Source organism: Mercenaria mercenaria, chromosome 4, assembly GCF_021730395.1.
Source record: "Mercenaria mercenaria strain notata chromosome 4, MADL_Memer_1, whole genome shotgun sequence".
In the NCBI taxonomy this organism is placed as follows: Eukaryota; Metazoa; Mollusca; class Bivalvia; order Venerida; family Veneridae; genus Mercenaria; species Mercenaria mercenaria.
In genome coordinates, this window is record NC_069364.1 from 24,893,986 (window position 1) to 24,914,816 (window position 20,831).

At 35.0% G+C, this 20,831-nt stretch overlaps 1 protein-coding gene across 1 annotated transcript in view; it reads right to left on the reverse strand.

Moving 5' to 3' along the window:
* The window catches only part of LOC123551285 (T-complex protein 1 subunit beta-like), a 29,336-nt gene extending 11,890 nt beyond the window's left edge, over positions 1 to 17,446 (reverse strand). The window contains exons 1-11 of the mRNA XM_045340101.2: positions 17,313 to 17,446; positions 14,312 to 14,380; positions 13,696 to 13,761; positions 13,206 to 13,317; positions 12,582 to 12,658; positions 12,065 to 12,177; positions 11,550 to 11,676; positions 11,191 to 11,266; positions 8,471 to 8,571; positions 7,051 to 7,178; positions 6,296 to 6,399 (exon numbers count right to left, since the gene is read on the reverse strand). Of these exons, the coding sequence (XP_045196036.2) occupies positions 6,296 to 6,399; positions 7,051 to 7,178; positions 8,471 to 8,571; positions 11,191 to 11,266; positions 11,550 to 11,676; positions 12,065 to 12,177; positions 12,582 to 12,658; positions 13,206 to 13,317; positions 13,696 to 13,761; positions 14,312 to 14,380; positions 17,313 to 17,315 (976 nt within the window). The 5' untranslated portion in view covers positions 17,316 to 17,446. The remainder of the gene's footprint in view (positions 1 to 6,295; positions 6,400 to 7,050; positions 7,179 to 8,470; positions 8,572 to 11,190; positions 11,267 to 11,549; positions 11,677 to 12,064; positions 12,178 to 12,581; positions 12,659 to 13,205; positions 13,318 to 13,695; positions 13,762 to 14,311; positions 14,381 to 17,312) is intronic.
* Between the last annotated feature and the right edge of the window lie 3,385 nt (positions 17,447 to 20,831).

Consider the following 20,831-nt stretch of genomic DNA (forward strand, 5'->3'; position numbering starts at 1 on the left):
AAGTCTATGTTCTTTGATGTTTCTTTTTTTGTTGGATTTTTGTCCTTTTTATGTCAAAAAGACGGCTTACTACGGAATTAGTCAGCAGGTACCAGAATTGTTCGGAACGGCCAAATGAAGCTACAGCTAACAACCAGCAAACTGTTTTACTATAGAAAATAACAGTGTGTACCAGTGTTGGTTGCTCGTAACATTATATCTTTGTGCTTTTGTTTTTATGCATCTGCAGCAAACAAATGTGTACCATGTACAGCTTTCTCATTGATGCATAGTAAGTGCTGGATGTATCGATATGCTCTTTCATGTATTATTTGCGCTTGCAGGCATTAGCATGAAGAGAACCTTTGTTTATGATACTGCTTCATCGCATACCAGTTAGTGCACCACATGTTCAACAGTTATGACTTCACACTTAAATACATGGTCATGTATAAACAAAGGTATCAAGCTGTAAGTCAGTAAATGGTGCCAGATAAAATTCTAGTTCCTAAAGGAAATAGACAGCATGAAAAAATCTAAACTACCAGATGTTCACATTTCTAATATGTCCACAGAACAATTTATATATGAAGCCATGTTTTGGGAGAGACATTAAGGTATGAACATACTAAATAGCTGGCCTTCTTTATTCTAGATAAAATTGACAAATTTCAAATGGCTACAGCACATAGCAGGACCCGTTTTAAATGTCTGTAGCTTACATTTTCTTAAAGAATATTGTCAGTGCTAAAAAAAACATCAAAAGAAAATTGTGGGACACGTATTTCAATCAAACAAACCAACTACAATATCAACTAACAAGAGCTGTCTCCGTAGGATGACACATGCCCCCGATGGCACTTTGAATGAATAGTTATGGCCTATATTAAGAGTTTAGGACCTTTGACCTACGGAGCTGGGTCTTGCGCGCGACATATCGTCTTACTGTGTCACACATTCATGCATAGTTATTTTAAAATCCATGCATGAATGACAAAGATATGGACCGGACATGCCCATCAATGCACTATCATGAAAAATGATCTTTAATGTCTAAGTGTGACCTTGACCTTTGAGCTACGGATCTGGGTCTTGCGTTTGACATGTCGTCTTACTGTGGTACACATTCATGCCAAGTTATTTGAAAATCCATCCATCGATGACAAAGATATGGACCGGACACGCCCATCAATGCACTATCCTTTAAGGTCTAAGTGTGACCTTGACCTTTGAGCTACGGACCTGGGTCTTGCGCACTGCACGTCGTCTTACTGTGGTACACATTCATGCCAAGTTATTTGAAAATCCATCCATCGATGACAAAGATATGGACCGGACACGCCCATCAATGCACTATCCTTTAACGTCTAAGTGTGACCTTGACCTTTGAGCTACGGACCTGGGTCTTGCGCACTGCACGTCGTCTTACTGTGGTACACATTCATGCCAAGTTATTTGAAAATCCATCCATCGATGACAAAGATATGGACCGGACACGCCCATCAATGCACTATCCTTTAACGTCTAAGTGTGACCTTGACCTTTGAGCTACGGATCTGGGTCTTGCGCACTGCACGTCGTCTTACTGTGGTACACATTCATGCCAAGTTATTTGAAAATCCATCCATCGATGACAAAGATATGGACCGGACACGAAAATTGCGGACGGACCGACAGACTGACAGACCGACAGACAGACAGACGGTTCAAAAACTATATGCCTCCCTTCGGGGGCATAAAAATGATACCCCAAATTGTATTGGTGGTGTATGACCTACATTTCCATAATAACCCTGTCATGCTATCATATTATTGCGAAAACGCTTCCTATATGTCAATGATAGATCTGTTATGTGATTTCAGCAAAAAAAAAAAAAAAATGCAAAAAGGAAGGAAAAAAGCTCTACAGAGCAAAGGAGCACTCTTTGAATCCGCCATTTTGCGACTACCATGATTTTTTTTCCGCACCAGTTTCCTATTTAGTGTCTGTATACTTTAATTGTGACCCTTGCATTGCTTAATTCTGTTGAATCTGGACTGACCAGTAATCACATTTGACTTTTATTACTACACTTCATAGAACCAATTAAATGCCAGTGCAATAACACAGTCATGTATAAGAAATATAAATTTGTCAAACAAATGTATTAGTGAAGTACTGGGGAACCTATTACAGTTCTTAGATATCGATTGAAAGGGTGTAAATATCAGTTTATTTTATCTTATGCGTCTTTGGATGAGTCATTTAATTTGAAAACATGAATATGTCATATACTGTTATATAACAGACAAAAGATTAAGGGGGATAATTTTGATGTTCTCCACAAAAACATAAAAAAATTATCCATTGAGGGGCCTCTCTTTTTGATATAAATCTACTGCTCTAATCAAAACAGATATATAGGTTACCTCGTGGACCTCAACATGTGAATTGTTTTACTTTTTTAATATCTTATACATAAGGTCCATTAATTCTGTTTCTTTACTTATGTTAAGTTCAATAATTTTACTTTAACGACTGAAATAAATTAATTTGCACTTAAAATGTGATTTTTAACAATTTCTCCTTTAAGGACCTCATATTATTTTTCCTGGGTCATGTATATTGAATGTGTATAAAATGTAATTGAATAAATTTTGTGTCAAGGGTTATAATTGATTTCAAGGTCATGAATTAATATTTTTGAAATTGTTCTAAATATATTTAAGGTAGTTCTGCACGTCTGATAAACCGGAAGTGATGGCGTAACGTCATTTTTATGGAAAACGTAGAATAAAGACTGGATTCGGCGTACGGAATTGAAAATAATTTTATGAATTAATCGCAACCTGTGAGTAAATTTATTACAATGGCATTGTTGCTATATTTCTAAAGTCAAAATATGATATTAAAAGATATCACGTTAAATAATTCAAAATAATGTCTTAAAATTAGCGTGAAATGTCCGATTTACTTTAATCATGGTCAAATATCTCAAAAATAAGCACACGGACCTATACATTTTTTTTTCATTAAATTATAGTCCATATCTTTTTCATTAAATTATAGTCCATATCTTTATTTACAACTGTGAGAAGTTTTATCAAAATCTACATTGTAGAAAAATTTCTATTCACGAAAACATTATGGAAGTTATGATTTTCCCATAGACTCCCATTATGAAATATTGCGTGAGGTCCGTATTTTTCAAATCAGTCTAGCAAACAAGAGGACCATGATGGTCCTGAATCGCTCACCTATCCCCACATGACCCAGTGTTGAACTGAGTATGACGTCGTTATTTCTATTATTTGACATAGTGACCTAGTTTTTGAGCACATGTGACCTAGATATCATCAAGATAAAAAATTCTGACCAATTTTCATGAAGATCCATTGAAAAATATGGCCTCTAGAGAGGTCACAAGGTTTTTCTATTATTTGACCTAATGACCTAGTTTTTGAAGGCACGTGACCCACTTTTAAACTTGACCTAGATATCATCAAGGTGAACATTCTCACCAATTTTCATGAAGATCTCGTGAAAAATATGGCCTCTAGAGAGGTCACAAGGTTTTTCTATTTTTAGACCTACTGACCTAGTTTTTGACCGCACATGACCCAGTTACAAACCTGACCTAGATATCATCAAGCTGAACATTCTCACCAGTTTTCATGAAGATCCATTGAGAAATATGGCCTCTAGAGAGGTCACAAGGTTTTTCTATTTTCAGACCTACTGACCTAGTTTTTGACCCCACGTGACCCAGTTTCGAACCTGATCTAGATATCATCAAGGTGAACATTCTGACCAATATTCATGAAGATCTCATGAAAAATATGGCCTCTAGAGAGGTCACAAGGTTTTTCTATTTTTAGATCTACTGACCTAGTTCTTAATCCCACGTGACCCAGTTTCGAACATGATCTAGATATCATCAAGGTGAACATTCTGACCAATTTTCCTGAAGATCCATTGAAAAATATGGCCTCTAGAGAGGTCACAAGGTTTTTCTATTTTTAGACCTACTGACCTAGTTTTTGACCGCACGTGACCCAAGTTCGGATTTGACCTAGATATCATCAAGCTGAACATTCTCACCAATTTTCATGAAGATCCATTGAGAAATATGGCCTCTAGAGAGGTCACAAGGTTTTTCTATTTTTAGACCTACTGACCTAGTTTTTGATCCCACATAACCTAGTATCGAACTTGACCTAGATATCATCAAGGTAAACATTCTGACCAATATTCATGAAGATCTCATGAAAAATATGGCCTCTAGAGAGGTCACAAGGTTTTTCTATTTTTAGATCTACTGACCTAGTTTTTACCCCCATGTGACCCAGATTCGAACTTGACCTAGATATCATCAAGCTGAACATTCTGACCAATTTTCATGAAGATCCATTGAGAAATATGGTCTCTAGAGAGGTCACAAGGTTTTTCTATTTTTAGACCTAATGACCTAGTTTTTGACCCCATGTGACCCAATTTCGAACTTGACCTAGATATCATCAAGGTGAACATTCTGACCAATATTCATGAAGATCTCATGAAAAATATGGCCTCTAGAGAGGTCACAAGGTTTTTCTATTTTTAGACCTACTGACCTAGTTTTTGACCCCACGTGACCCAGTTTAAAACTTGACCTAGATATCATCAAGGTGAACATTCTGACCAATTTTCATGAAGATCTTGTGAAATATATGGCCTCTAGAGAGGTCACAGGGTTTTTCTATTTTTAGACCTACTGACCTAGTTTTTGATGGCACGTGACCCAGTTTCGAACTTGACCTAGATATCATCAAGGTGAACATTCTGACCAACTTTCATAAAGATCCCATGAAAAATGTGACCTCTAGAGTGGTCACAAGCAAAAGTTTACGGACGGACGGACGGACGCACGCACGGACCGACGGACGACGGACGCCGCGCGATCACAAAAGCTCACCTTGTCACTTTGTGACAGGTGAGCTAAAAATCAAGCACACGACCCTATCTTTATTATTTGCTAAATTTTCTAGGTACATTCTGAAGTTTTGAAAAATCAGAGTTTAATCAAATTCTACATTGTAGAAATAATTTCAATCCAAACGTGCAGAACTACCTTAATTGAAATAAATGAAAGGTAGTTCCCCTTTTGGGGCCTCATGTTTTGGTCTTTTCAAGTCAACAAAACGTATATGTAGTCCATTTCTGATCCAGTATACTTTATAATAGATAAATACAAACTTCCATGTTTTCTTCATAAGAAACATCTTTTCACACGCTGTTTTGAAATTAAACATACAGTAAAATCTGATTACATCCCATCCCTTTTTAGTATGTATCTTGAAAAATAAAGGGTATTTTGGAGTAAACTTTGTATATTTGTCAATACCAAATGGTTGTCTGTCTATGCTAGTGATATATTTTATCCATGTTTAGATCATATGAAACATTACTATATGGATAAATTTCAATTTAAACATGTTAAAGGAAAAATTATTTTCTTCAAGATATTTTTACCTCCCTTTTTTTAATTGATTTAAAAGGAGGTTCCAGGTCACATATAGCGTGTCTCCTCCTCTTGTAGGATTTGTGATACCTTAAAGTAATTTCATGCAAAATTTGGTGCTTTCTTCACAAACGGGAACATCTTTGCAAATTTTTGTTCCATATCTTACTCGCTAGTACGAAAAACTTAACCAAGATTTCTAAGTCAAAAAGGGCCATAATTCAGCCAAAATCCTAGATGGAGTTATGTGCTCTTGCATATAAATGGTCATGGTGATGGTAAACAAGTGTTGAAAGTTTCAAAGCTTTATCTCAAAAGACTTTGTCAAAATGTGGACTGGTACGAAAAACTTAACCAAGGTGTGACACCGACGCCGTGGTGAGTAGGATAGCTCCACTTATTCTTCGAATAGTCGAGCTAAAAAACAAACTATTTCTATAGGTGGCATGTACTGCCTGGTCACAGCACTTTACTCAAATGATTTACAATTCTCATAGCATATTACTTCATGTAAATTCATGTAGACCTAAAATCGTCCATGTTTTTCCACAAAAAGATTTTTTTACAATTATGTGCACGTTATACTGTAATAATACATCAAGGAATTTTGAAGACTATTAAGATAAAAACAAATTTCTCAACCATTTCTTCAAGAACTCCTAAACATTCACAGCTGATTATGATTATTCCAGGTTTGTATGTTGCTTGTCCTTTTACCATCGTAGTTTACAATACATATGAAAAAGTCACAAACATTACAGAATTTTAGCTTTAAACTGTTCAAATTTACAAGACCAAATAAATAGGATCTTGAAACTTGTAATGCTGTCACTGACCTGTAACTAGAGCTAACCTCTCCACACCCTCAAAGTCAGCATGTTCTATTGCCATCACACCAGCATCAGCAAACAGCTGTTCTGGGTAATTATAGATCAGTTGTCTGAAAAGGGGAAATAGTCAACATTTCTCAGTCTTGTTTCCTTCCAGTTAATGAGCAGTTTCACAGTTCCCCAACAAAGCCACAAACAAATTTCCTGGACATAATGCTTTACCAAAACTTTCAAACTGACCTTTTTTCTCATACAATTTCCCTGGCTTTGAAAAAATAGGAAAATTTCAGTAACTTTACTGCACTTATACAAGTCATGCTTTCTGTGTTTTCATCATTCATACACTGTTTCCCAACAGAAATAAAATATACTGTTTGTTGAGGAATTTTTTTTTGAAGCAAGAAAGCTTTCATTTCAGTGCACAAAATCACTTTTTGTTGACATTATGTCAAGATTTCTCTTTAGAAAACACCCATTATAGAAGTATGTCATTCTTATGGATCTGTTCTTCACTTTATAAATTTAAATAGCATTGCAACTACCAAATAAAGTTCCTAATTTGTTGTAATACTATATTAATCTATTATCACCTTGAACATGTATTTAATCACAAGTCTAAAACCCATGTCAATGCTACCTATAACAATTTCTAACCAGAAATCATGTTCAAATTTTGCTCCTGACAAGATTTGTAATGCAACCTCCAGTATAGTTTCAACACTAGATATATACACATTGAATGACATATATTGCTCACGAACCTGTTAATGAATACATTACAACCATGTTTGAGTATTTTTGCAACTTTGTCTTTCATCTTTTCCTTCTCAGCGAGTTCTAAGTCAGCAACTTTGGAGATAGCATCTACTTTCACTTTAGATCCAAATACCTACAGTTGAACAAATCACAAATTTAAGGTTGAAATTTAATTTGGCAAACACACTTATCATATTTGAAGGTAGTATGTTTTAGGCTTGAGTAAAATTGTTTAATGATCTACAATGTACCTGGTAATCAGTTTTAACCCATACCCTGGTAAATTGCTATAATGAACCCTTCCAATTTGGACAGTACCATTAACTGTTAAGATGGACACATACCAAAAAGATACTGATAGAATGGCAAACTGCCGGTCATGACCATGATCTGCACTGGTCATAAAAGGCAGAGGCAGTAGAGTCCAGCAAGATTTAGCAAGGTTTAAATCTGGCCTTGAAGTTTCACATTAATTTCTCTGATGTGTTTGTCTTAACTGATGAGTATATTTTAAATCTAGACATCTCAAACCTTTCAATACTGAAAATTATCGCATAGTGCGGCAATTTTCCTTTGATCTTTGCAGCATGTTATACATAGTAACACACATTATTACTACAAAACTGTGCTGATATCTTACAAAACTGTTGCGATATATATCAACACGGAAATCTCTATAATTTCATAAAAAAAGTGTTCGATATATAATCAGCACAGTAAAACTGTTCGATATAATATCGGAACACTTTTTCTCATTGAGTCCTATCAAGGGAGTATAATTTTTTTCCTTTCAAGAGAAAGATGATTTAGCTCCAATTTACATTCACAGAGAAAGCATTGTCACAAACACCTACATTTATAAAGTAAAAGAATAGATAAACTAGAATATTTCAAAAACTTGATAGTTATTGCCAAATTCAGAAATACATGAAATTATGAAATTCTGAGATTTCTAAAAAGTTTTCTTTTTCTTGATTTTTTTTTACAAAAAAAAACAAGTTTTACAATATTCTGGCAATGAAATGCAAAGATTTAAACAATGCAGAAATTTGTTGGTACTTTATCTGGGAACACATTTTCTAAAACAGAAGTTTTAGTGTTTCAGTCAGCGAGGCCAGAAAGGAATCAAAATAGTAAAAATAATAAAAACAATTTAAATGAAAATCTATATATATAAACTAGCGATAAAACAGTTATAATATGTACTGCTCAATGTTTACCAGGATATTATCAAGCTAGGGTACATCTCGTTTTTTTCTCTTCACATATCTGTCTCGGCTACCGCCTCGACGATATGTGCAGAAAAAATACCCTCGTGTACCCTAGCTCTGATATATCCTGGTAACACACTCTCACACATACTATAACTATTACGTAAAGGTACAAGTATAAATACGGTACTGTACAAAATATATGAAAACATACCTTGATCTTATCTGTGTCCATAGGTGTGTTGGCAACTAAGATCTTTGCGTTTTCTATTCTTTTTGGTTGATTTACACCAATTTTCTTATCCAATAAAAATCCTACAAAGTAATGGTGTGATCTATGATTTATAGTATAAAACTTTCCTTAAATTCAAAATGTAAAGATTAAAACAAGAGATCACAGAGTGATCTTGGCGCCCACCAATGTGCCATTTTTGAGTGTTCCAAATTTCTAGACTTATTGACTAGCTTAAGGTCAAATTTCATTTCCGTACACAACACAAATCTATGCATGTGGTCCAAATTTGAAGCCTGTACCTTCAAAAATGTGAAAGTAGGTCACTAGGTCAATGTCAAGGTCAAAGTTTATTTCGGTACACAAAACTATGCATGTGGTCCTAAATTTGAAGCCTGTAGCTACAGAAATGTGAAAGTAGGTCACTAGGTCAATTTTAAGGTCAAAGTTCATTTCGGTACACAAAACTATGCAAGTGGTCCAAATTTGAAGGCTGTAGCTTGAGAAATGTAAAAGTAGGTCACTAGGTCAAAATCCAGGTCAAATTTTATTTCAGAATACAAAACTATGCATGTGGTCCAAATTTGAAGCCTGTACCTTCAAAAATGTGAAAGTAGGTCACTAGGTCAATGTCAAGGTCAAAGTTTTTTTCGGTACACGAAACTATGCATGTAGTCCAAATTTGAAGGCTGTAGCTTGAGAAATGTGAAAGTAGGTCACTAGGTCAAAATCAATGTCAAATTTCATTTTGAAACACGAAACTACGCATATGGTCCAAATTTGATGCCTGTACCTTAAAAAATGTGAAAGTAGGTCAAAATAAAGGTCAAAGTTTTTTCCAGTGCACAAAATTATGCATGTGGTCCAAATTTGAAGGCTGTAGCTACAGAAATGTGAAAGTAGGTCACTAGGTCAAAATCAAGGTCAACTCATGTCAAGGTTCATCTTGCCACTCAAAAATATACATGTGGTCCAAGTTTGAATGTTGTAGTTACTGACAAGAACATTTTAAAAGCTTTTCCCTATATAAGTCTATATGAACCATGTGACCCCCGGGGCGGGGCCATATTTAACCCTAGGAGGATAATTTGAACAACATTGGTAGGGAACTACTAGATGATGCTACATTACAAGTATCAAAGCCCTAAGCTTTGTGGTTTGGACAAGAAGATTTTCAAAGTTTTTCCCTATATAAGTCTATGTAAACCATATGACCCCCAGGGCGGGTCCATATTTGACCCTAGAGGTATAATTTGAACAAACTTAGTTGAAGACCACTAGATGATGTCACATACAAAATATCAAAGCCCTAGGCCCTGTGGTTCTGGACAAGACGTTATTCAAAGTTTTTCCCTATATAAGTCTATATAAACCACGTGACCCCCAGGGCGGGGCCATATTTGACCCCAGAGAAATAATTTGAATCATCTTGGTAGAGGACCACTAGAAGAAGCTTCATACCAAATATCAAAGCCCTAGGCTCTGTGGTTTTGGACAAGAAGGTTTTCAAAGTTTTTCCCTATATAAATCTATATAAATTATAGAAATAAACAAAGGGCCATAACTCACTCATAAATTTTTGAACCAGTCTGATTTTCAGGGGGACACAACTAGGGTACCAATACATCATTCTGACAAAGTTTGGTCAAAATCCCCCCAGTAGTTTCTGAGGAGATGCGATAACGAGAAATTGTTAACGGACGGACGGAATGACGGACCACGGACGCAGAGTGATTTTAATAGCCCACCATCTGATGATGGTGGGCTAATAATGTAGTTTACATTCAAACAGAGAGCTTTCTGGAATGTTACAAAAATATCAATTACTTTATTTCACCAGGCAATCAACGATACTTGCCCTTGTGCGTATGTTACGCTGGATATTTAAACTACACGATGTTTTACTACTTCCTTAACACTGCAAATTTTACAGTTTAAGTGAAATCTGAATACATCAAATTTGGTCATACTAGGACCTCTGATAAATGAAGCACTCAGTTGTTAAGACTGCTCTATTGGTGCTTTACAATGGATCGATCACATTAAATATATAATCTAAGCAGCCAATAAATAGATGTGATTTAAACATACCGGTACCTTTATCCAACTTTTGTTGGGTAGAACCACTGACCTGTAAACCAACTGGATGGCTTCACATGATATAGAGGATAATTGTTGGTTTCGGTGTAATATCACGTTATAATTTCACCGAGTGGGCACCAAAAGTGATATTTTCACGAGTGGCACAGCCATGAGTGAAAATAACAACTTTTGGTGTTCACGAGTGAAATTACTGTGATATTACATCGATACCAACAATTTTTCTGTTTATTTTATGTCTAAAACTCTACTTTTGTTGTGTTTATTTCAATAAAATGTCAAAATTTGTGGGAAACTTTATCAGGAAGCATCGCAAAGATGACGTCATTTTAGCTTTCAGTACGCTCGGTAAACTTTTTGACGTTAATCCGGGTATCAGATTTGATAATTTTCACTGAGTGGCCAGTGAGTTTATCAGGATATAATTCACCGTTATATTTCGATAAACCACCGAAAAACATAAAATAAACAATTCTATATCCTAAGTGCGGTTCAAACCAACACACGTGAGGGACAAATGACTTGAGTCGGACATTATAACCAATGAAATTGGCCATGAAGGTCCCAACCAATACTGAAACAGTAATGTGATTTCAACCTACCTTCATCTAAATAAGAATCTTGAAGACCTCCTCCTAATTTCTTAATGATCTGGATGGCATCAAGATTTCCACTTCCCTGATGAAATAATTAATATGAAAATTAACTATTCAGTTGTACAACAGACAGAAAGTACAAGTGATTTACTCAAAACTGTATAAAAAAAACAGTTAAACTGGTATGAGCGCACGCGCACACACACACACACGATGACTCCACCTAGAAAGCAGCTGTGCCAGCAAAAGTATAATACACACCATGTCTTAATTAATTAAACTTTCTTACAAGAAGCACACTACATTAACCTATCTTTAGATACATATATCAACATTTAGTATGTTCATTTTCACTAAATATTTACCTTTAGCCTTAAAACTGCCTTTACAGCTAATTCTGCAAACATTTCTTTGTATTGTGTAAGAATCTTTGAGCTGATGGTTGTACGTGCTATGTTGATCAGATCTTGACGGAATTTTGTAGGGTCGCTCCTAAGATTACAATATCATATAAATCAACAATTTGTACTTCTAAGAAATGGTGAATATAAAACTAAACTACTGCACAACTACAGTAATCATACTTTATAGCAAAACAAAATCTTGCGACATAACGCAAATTACTTGTATATAATTATACACAAGATTATACAGTTACTCAGAATTTTCTCTGTTCCATATTTGAGACCCTTACTGAAGGCATTTATTTTGAACTGGAGACAATAATGATACAATGTATCTGGCTACAGAATGACTTTACCACTACAGACTCTATGAAATAAACAGTTTATTAAACATGAATGTAACTCTAAACAATCATCATAACCTTGATACAAAAAAAAACTGTCTGACATGCTGATACTCAAGTACTTGTTCATACCCGTGGTCCTTGGCAAAATTTGTGAGAGCTTTCCTGGCCTCATCTGTAGCCATTCTCCAACCAGATATAATGGTCTGTGGATGTATTCTTTTGGAAACAAGGGTCTCTGCTTCCTGAAAAATTAGAAATTTCACATCTGTAGATTTTCCTTAAAACAAAATCACATCAACACAATCCAAAACACTGCACTCAAAACTGATAACACTATAAACTCTACACTCCCAAAATATGAAGGCTTTCTGCAATATACCAAATGGAGGGTTAACATAATAGTGTATTTGAACAGTACAAATCCGGGCATTGAAAAGGACAGATGCAAAATGTATCAACTATAAATCTCATATAAAATTTCCATCATACTTTAAAAACAAATTCATTACTCTTTGCAATTTAAACCTCATTTGCATATTTAAAATAGCTCAGTCATGGAGAATGGGAGCTGGCATAAAATTTGATGAATTAAAAGAAATTAAAACTAACAATTGTTGCAACAACAAAAATCGAAAACATTATTTACCCTGAGAAGTTCACTAGCTAACACTACAACTGATGTTGTTCCATCACCCACTTCATCATCCTGTGTCTTTGATATATCTGCAATATAGCATCCATTTCAGTTAGTGACTTAAATTGGTAGTACTTTAATCAAATTTCATAATCTTCAACAAGCAATCAAACTATAAAAACAACAGACACATGATCATATATAAATGGAACTAATTCAAGCAAATGTTTCTTTTAATTCACAATGTACTTAATACAATTAATAACAATCAATTGAATTTTTTACAAAGAATACTCAGGATGCTGCACTTATATACTGCAGTAGTAAAACTTCAGTTATGCACCACAATATTAATGCCTTTCTTATGCACTACAATAGTAATGTTTCGCTTATGCACCACAATAGTAACATTTCACTTATGTACCGACTAGAAATGCTTCACTGTAATGGCCCGCAATTATTTCACTTTTGCACCACAACAGTAATATACCACAATAGTAATGCTTTACGTATGCAGTTCAATAGTAACTGTATCAGAGGATGCTTCACTTCTGTACCACACTTGTAAAGCTTTACTTAAGCACTACACAATATTAACACCACTGATGAACTAAAATAGCTGTTGTATCTCCTTACCAACAAGAACTTTAGCAGCTGGGTTATCTACTCCAATAGAACGCAGGATTGTAGCACCATCGTTTGTGACCTGTATCCTATCACTTCTACCCATACTCTGTAGAATCTTGTCCTGAACAAAAGTAACAGTCATTTATAAACATACATATAAACCACATTTGTAACCAGACATGTAAATTATTCTTATATTAAACAGGAAGCTTAATAAATATAGAATGTTAAAATATTCCATCTGAGGCTTTGCTAAACAATTTTAAATTAACATGTAAAGCACACCTGTCATGGAGCACATATCATAATTAGACACTGTTCATCTTAATTTTATACCCTCACCAACCAATGACAGTAAGAAGTTCAAGTAATCTGCCTGAAAAGTTTTCAAAGTTACTTTGATTTTTAAATTACAAACTTCTTTTAAATGTTGTTTTTATACAAAGTTCTCAACTAAACAAGTTTAAACAATTCTTACTGGACTTAAAAATTAACATACCATTCCTTTTGGTCCAAGGGTACTCTTTACAAGATCTCCAATAGCAATGGCACCAACAAATGATGACTGAAATATTAGAAGCAATGCAATTAAAACTTTGTTACACAGCAATCTTAACCCTTATCCTGCTAAATTTCTAAAATGGACTGGTCCATCATTAAGTTTGGACAAAACCATTTATTATTCGAAGGGATGTTCACTGAAAATTTACTGACTGAACAGCAAACAGTGCAGACCAGATCAGACTGCACCGATGTGCAGGCTGATCTTGGTCTGTACTGGTCACAAAGGCAGAAACACTTGCCGCCAACAGGCTAAGGGTTAATTATGATGTTTTTATGTAAAATAAAACAAATTCTAGAAAAACACAATTATACACACTTTCATTATTTAGGCTTGTACACAAAAAGTAGCACAAGTTACTTCTTCTTCTTTTCGTTCGCGGCACAAGTTACTGATATTGAAATCATACATAGAAGAATACAGTAACAACTATACAAAATAATACACTACATACTGTATGTATGTGTAATTGGAGGTGTAAAATAGACACTGTTGCAATACTTTTATACATATAAACCATTACAACAACATGAACTTATAAAATGATGTATACCAGTCTAGCAGTCTCTGCCTTCTCCTCTTCAGCTCCACGGCTAAATATATTTACTGGATTTAATGACACCTGCAATAAAAAAGGGTTTGCATAAAATATATTAATTATTGCAATGTTATGGTTTCTGTGTGTTTGTGTGTTTATACTGCTGGATGTATCACAAGTCAGCTGAAATCTATTTAGATTCAGTGATTGTTTTCCTTATATGTATAGTACCATTAACAGGACCGATTCCCAACTGAAAGAAGTCACTGTTTCCCCCTATTTCAAACCTAAAATATCCCAAAATGACTACAAATACGGTAGAAGTAAAATCAAGGAACTTTCCAAGTTAAGAATCATTGAAATAACTATTTAATATGTATGTGAATTTTGCAAAACAAGCGTCCCTTCAAAAAATTAAGGCAAATTAAGTTTATGGTAGGAATTGAATACTCTTCAAAAAGAGGGACACTATTGTGTAACTAATACCTTAAATACTAAAGGAAACATTAAGTTTATTATTTTAATTCATTAATCCCAAGAAAAACAAGAATTTGATAAAAGCTTCAGAGTTTGGCATACTAAATTGCTGTTTATAATTTATCAAATCTACGATTCTTATTTTTTCAGGGATTAAAGAATTTCAAATACTTCTATTTCTTATCATTTACTATGTATTTAAAGCGGCGAGAAAAATACGAGAACAATCTTTTAAAATCATCTCCCATTTATAAAGGTAAAATATAGTCTCCTCTTAGTACATACTATTCTCAGCAGGGGTCCTGAAATATTTTCAGAGTCTACTTGTCCACAGACAAGTTGGGCCCACAAATCCACTTGTCCGTACCTAAGAAGAACTTGTCCGTACTTTTTAGTTTAAAAAGGAAAGGATCAGTATCATCATTACTAAATAAACAAATAATACAAACATACACTTCTGTTGACTTCTATTTTAACTTATATAAAGTTTTTATGTTATGACTAGAACCATCCCTTTGAAAATATGTTATAACTAGCAAGCTAAGTGACTAGAACATCCACTTGAAAATATGTTATGACCAGCAAGTTTAGTGAGTAGAGAATAATTAAGAACACTTGAACACATGCCATTGACAAAAATAATCTCAGTACATGTATGTATGCCTAGAATTTCTACCCTGGTCCCATTACGATTACATTCAATGAATACTGCACTGGTCTTTCAGGGGTCCTGAAATAAGCTGTCCGAGTTGTTAAATGTCAAAACAATCGACTCGAAAAATTAAGCCACAAATTTTGGCTACTAAACTTTTTTACATAGCGTCAACCTAGCTAATCGATTTTCTGAAAATCAAAAATGAAAGTAGATAACGGGAATCCCCAGACTGGCACTCATTTTCAACTTCACGGTTTAATTTTCCAATAATGATCATTAAATGTAGTAAACCAGTCCACGTGTCTATAAATGGCTGCATACAATTTTGTTTCTATAAATTTAAGGGTCATAAATGATCACAAACAGATTAGATATTGCCTTTAGGCATGCGGAAATAACAGATGACGCCGATTAGTTTCGTTTTCATAAAATGTTTACCATGGAAATTTTACTTGTCCCCGGACAAGCCAGCTTCTAAAAACTGCTTGTCCAGACCGAGGAATCCACGAATCGGACAACTCGGACAGCTTATTTCAGGACCCCTGCTCAGTATTCATACTGATAACTAGACCTCTAGACTGCAGGTCTAGAGCAGGGCTAGACACTAACCATTTTGGGCCACTGGTCCGAAGAGCAGTTTCCACTAAATTTTTAAGTGAAACAGTTACTGGTCATCCAAATATTTCACTGGTCCTTGTTGCTTTTCACTTGCCTCGGACCAGTGGACCAGTGTTAGTGTCGAGCCGTGTAGAGGTCTAGTTACCGGACCCCATTGCCTTATTCATAACAAGTTATTCCTGAACTAAGACATTTCTTCAACAAAATGTAACTAGATATACATGTTTCATTTTCTGTAAGGCGTAAAAATAAAAAACCTGTTTGTTTCCAGTATCCCGACCTACCATAAATTTTTGGCCCGACCCTGAATGTTTTTATGGCCTTGGAGAATATTTTTTTCAAAAAAAGTTGCAAAACTGCAATTTTTATGCTTTGAACATGGCCAGTGATGTTAGAAATCAACTTACTGATGCTCTAAAGGCACTAACCCCTTATTTGCATTCTTTTTTTTTTTTGAGACAAAAATTATTTCCGAAAAGTCTCCCTTAAAAAAAAAATCCAAAAAAATTTTTTTCGACCTACCTCCCCTAATTTTTTTTAAGCATGTTACCGGAAACAAAGAATTTTTTTAGGCCTAAGACGCTATAATGAATGTCTTGATGGGAAAACAACTGGTGGTCTTTACTAGCTAAAACATTTCAGCATTAGAGATGTTATATATGCCGTTTTGGAACTCGAGCTGAAACGGACCCCTTATTGAAACCTGACCAGAAATCGTGCACTGCTATATTTGCCCACCATTTGTCATGTGATTATCATCTATTCCGATATAATGTGCACCCCTGCACAAGTGTCCAATTGTATTCCACAGTATACCTTTGGTTACTAGGGTTACTTACTCTATGACTTTGGTTATGCCATAACTTAAATTATGGCAGTGACCATCCGGATATAAAAGAGTGTCAGTAAGTTATGGTCTCTACATGCACACAAATATTAGTGGGTGGGGTACTGTAAACAAATAAATATTCCCGTAACGAAAACAGGGAATTTTGTGCAAGCATCTAATTTTATTCACATTCGAACAACAATACAACATTCTTACATTAAAACTGCCATTAAGCAGATGGCCAATGTTTTAACATTTCAATAAAAACATGTCGAATCGTGAAACTAAAATAACTGACAGTCACATGGCTCCATTATTCTCAGTAAATATTAATGATTTCTTCAATTTTTCTTCAATATCCAAGTTACAAATAAAACTGCAATGGTATATTCTTCATGTTTACAAAACCAAATCAACAAACACCCAATGAAACTTACCATTTTCCTGTTTTATTTTATTTTGCTAATAAAAAGCACGAGAAAGTTCGACAACGGTATGTAACTACCGAATACTAAGATGCGTTGTTGTCATCCACAGGAAGGTGACTGTAATATTCCCGAATAAACAACTGTGTCGTTGTCATCTGGACGGGCTGATTTTTTTTTCACCTTGCAGGAACGTACATGGATGATTTTGAACTGTACGCCAGATATACGACCAGCCTAACTATGAGCCAAACAGCGATGATGCAAGTATGGGGTAGGTGTGAGAGAGAGAGAGGGAGAGAGAGAGAGAGAGAGAGAGAGAGCCTCGACTGGATTGTGTAAGGGTTGTTATCGTTTTTGAAATCACCGTAATGTTTAATTTTCATGCATGACTTCTGTATCCGCATTTTGACAGTTTTTGTATACCCATAAATTGCGAATGTATTCGGTTTTATCAAATAACCATTGATATATCTTTCTCACACGAAATTTAACTTTTCATAGAAAATGTAAATCCAAAGAACTATAAAATACATTTTTTATTATATTTTTTGCAAACGAAAATTTAAACTGCGTAAATTGCTTTTGTATTCGGTATCCTGGTCTAGATTGAATTGCACAACGATATTGACGTTATATTAAGCGCTCTTTTTTCTTTTTCTTTTGTTCTCCCTTTGCATGCTTGAATGCCAATGTTTTACTCAGGACATCTAATGCCGGGTAGTTAAGGTCGCTAACTTTGAATCACTTGCACCTCACAGATGTGGGTTCGAGCCTCACTGAAGAAACAATCCAGCTGGCTTAAGGAAAGTCGTTAGTTTGGTGTCCGCCTGTGATAAAATAATGCAAGGAGGCATCTGGGAGAATAGCTATAGGACCAGGTTTCATCAATAAAATTGTTTCTTTATATAATTTAGAATAGAGAAAAATATCGAATTTGTTACCACTGCCCGTTCCTGTGCCAACAGTGTTCTTTTTATCATAACTGTCTGTTTGTGTGCGAGCGTGCATTGGTGCGTCTGTGTTTCTATTCAAAGTAAGGCGGGTCTATTTGGCGATGTGTGGCTCTGGTTGTATTTGCCGTGCCTTATGCTTGCAAAGAATATACCCTTAACTTTTCCAAGAACTGCAGGAACAAATAAATCTATTTCAGAAACGAATTTGATAAATCTCATGCAGATAGTATTGTTAAACGAAGAACTTGAAATAGCTGCCTTATATACTATGGATGGTTTTGTTAAACTGGTAATCTCGGTCGATCAAATTCGTCAGAGGCATTCTAAGATCAATAATGACAAGAATTCTGATACTATTGTATAATAATCCATTTTGCACTAACTTTTTAGGTGCTACTCTACATATATAATCTAACAATTTATACCATCCATTAAAGTGTAATTATATAAGGAGACGACTAACTCCTTTATAAGATAGGTTTAATTATTTTCTGCTGTACATGCATGTGTTTACCCTGCTGAAAACGCGCACAGAATAAAGTCCCGTTCATTGGACCATACTTTTACGTTAGAAAGGTAGGGTTTGCATTTCCACGCCCCAGAATAAAAAGGGCCAGGTGTTATTTACGCCTTTTCATGAATTACTAGTAAATATTTTTTGAAACTACATACCAAGGGACATAATCCTACGAAAATTTTTGTTTGTTACAAACTGCTGTGTTGACCAAATTCACCAATGACAAAAAGGGCGTAAGTAAAACTTTTTTTTCAGAATCATACGTGTAGTAATAGAAATGCGTATCTGCACGTAAATGTTGTATCAGAAGGGTCCACTTACGCCCTTCTGTTACTTCTATAGAATTAGAAAGGCGTATCTGCCATAGACATGCCGAAAACTATGATTTTCCACTTACGCCCTTAGACTAATTCTGAGACGTCGATATGCGTAAACATCAGAAAAAAACTCTTATACTATCAAGTAAACGTGTTTCCGCACCAAATTTTCATAATTTAATGATTGGCACTCCATACCAAAAAACTTCGAAACAAAATTTTGAATCGAAACCATGATACTTAAATGTTTCGTTGAGAAATGAGAAAGTTTTCTTCGTTATGATTAAGGTATACTAGTATAATGTCTTTGGGGGTTTGGAGTTGGTGGAATATAGGGAGAGTCTGCTGGTCGGTCTGTATTTATCATGTTTCTGTTTTTGTTTTTTTAATAACGGTGTAATTTAATGATCGTGTAGTTTTAAATAACTTTGGCTCCGATAGCTGATATTTTCAATGTTAATCACAATTTTCACTCAACGAGTGGAACGTGTCAACCGTTTATAGGTATATCTGTCGCCCATAACGGCTTTAAAACGTATCGGAAGTTTTGTTCTCAAAACAGTTTCTATGCCTGAGTTCTGTTCGTGTGTAACCTCATCTTACTCAAGTCCATTAAAATATTAAATACAAACAAACATTTTTCTTTCCTTTTGGGGACAAACTGTTTATTTTACTCTTTAGAAATACCGTGTCCAAAATATTTCTAGAAATTAATTATTATTAATTTTATCCGTCTACGTTCCCGCAAGGGATTTGACGTCAACGGCAGATAGATAGATCCAGTTACAGAAATTTAATAGTTTCATATATATACGAAATGATCTTTTTTTTTATATATTTATAATGTACATCGAACAGCAAGATATCTTACCTACGTCGACTTTATTCATCGGTAATATTAGGTGGTGATTTGTTAACATTGCATGGCACAGGTAATATTGGGCCGATTTTGTGTGTTCGGCAATTCCAACAGTTTGTAAAATTTTGCCATAGTCCCGACTGACCAAAGGAGCATCCAGGTGATTTTTAGTGGAGTTACGGTCCTTACTTTAAGTAATGTATTTCACTATGCAGAGAAAATTAGTTGACTATTGGTCCCAACTTTAGTATGTAGGTGTACAACGAAGATCAACGCTTTTTTCATCAGGCATAGAGATGTTGTACTGATTTTTGGTATGGAAGAGCATAATGTGGATCTACAGATCGACTACACTTTACTTTGAATCCATAGCGAAGATTTAACTGGAGCAGACCTAATACAATGTAATCATTAAATTATGTGCCCCACACTCCCATTTTATTTCAGTAAGACACTGACAATAAGTGACACCCTTTCTACATAATGTGTACGTTTGTATAAAGACATCACTTCTGCATAAGGTAGAATATTATGAAGAGAATAAGCCAAAATGTCTGCTCGTAGCACGTGGAAGAGTTCATAGATATGTGTCAATGCTGAATAATATTCCCATGATGTTTCATGACTCCAGGTCAATTACTTCTTGAGATATGCGCGACACAAACGTTTTATGCCCATTTATGCATATTTTTGACAGTCAAGGACCATAACTCTGGTCTGACAGAGTGACATCTCTAATAAAACCCCAGGTGCACAACTTCACACGCTGAATAATATTCCTGTAATGTTTCATAATCCTGGTTCAAATACTTCTTGAGATACAAGTGACACAAACATTTTATGCATATTTTTTTTTACTTAGTCAAGGGCCATACCTCTGGC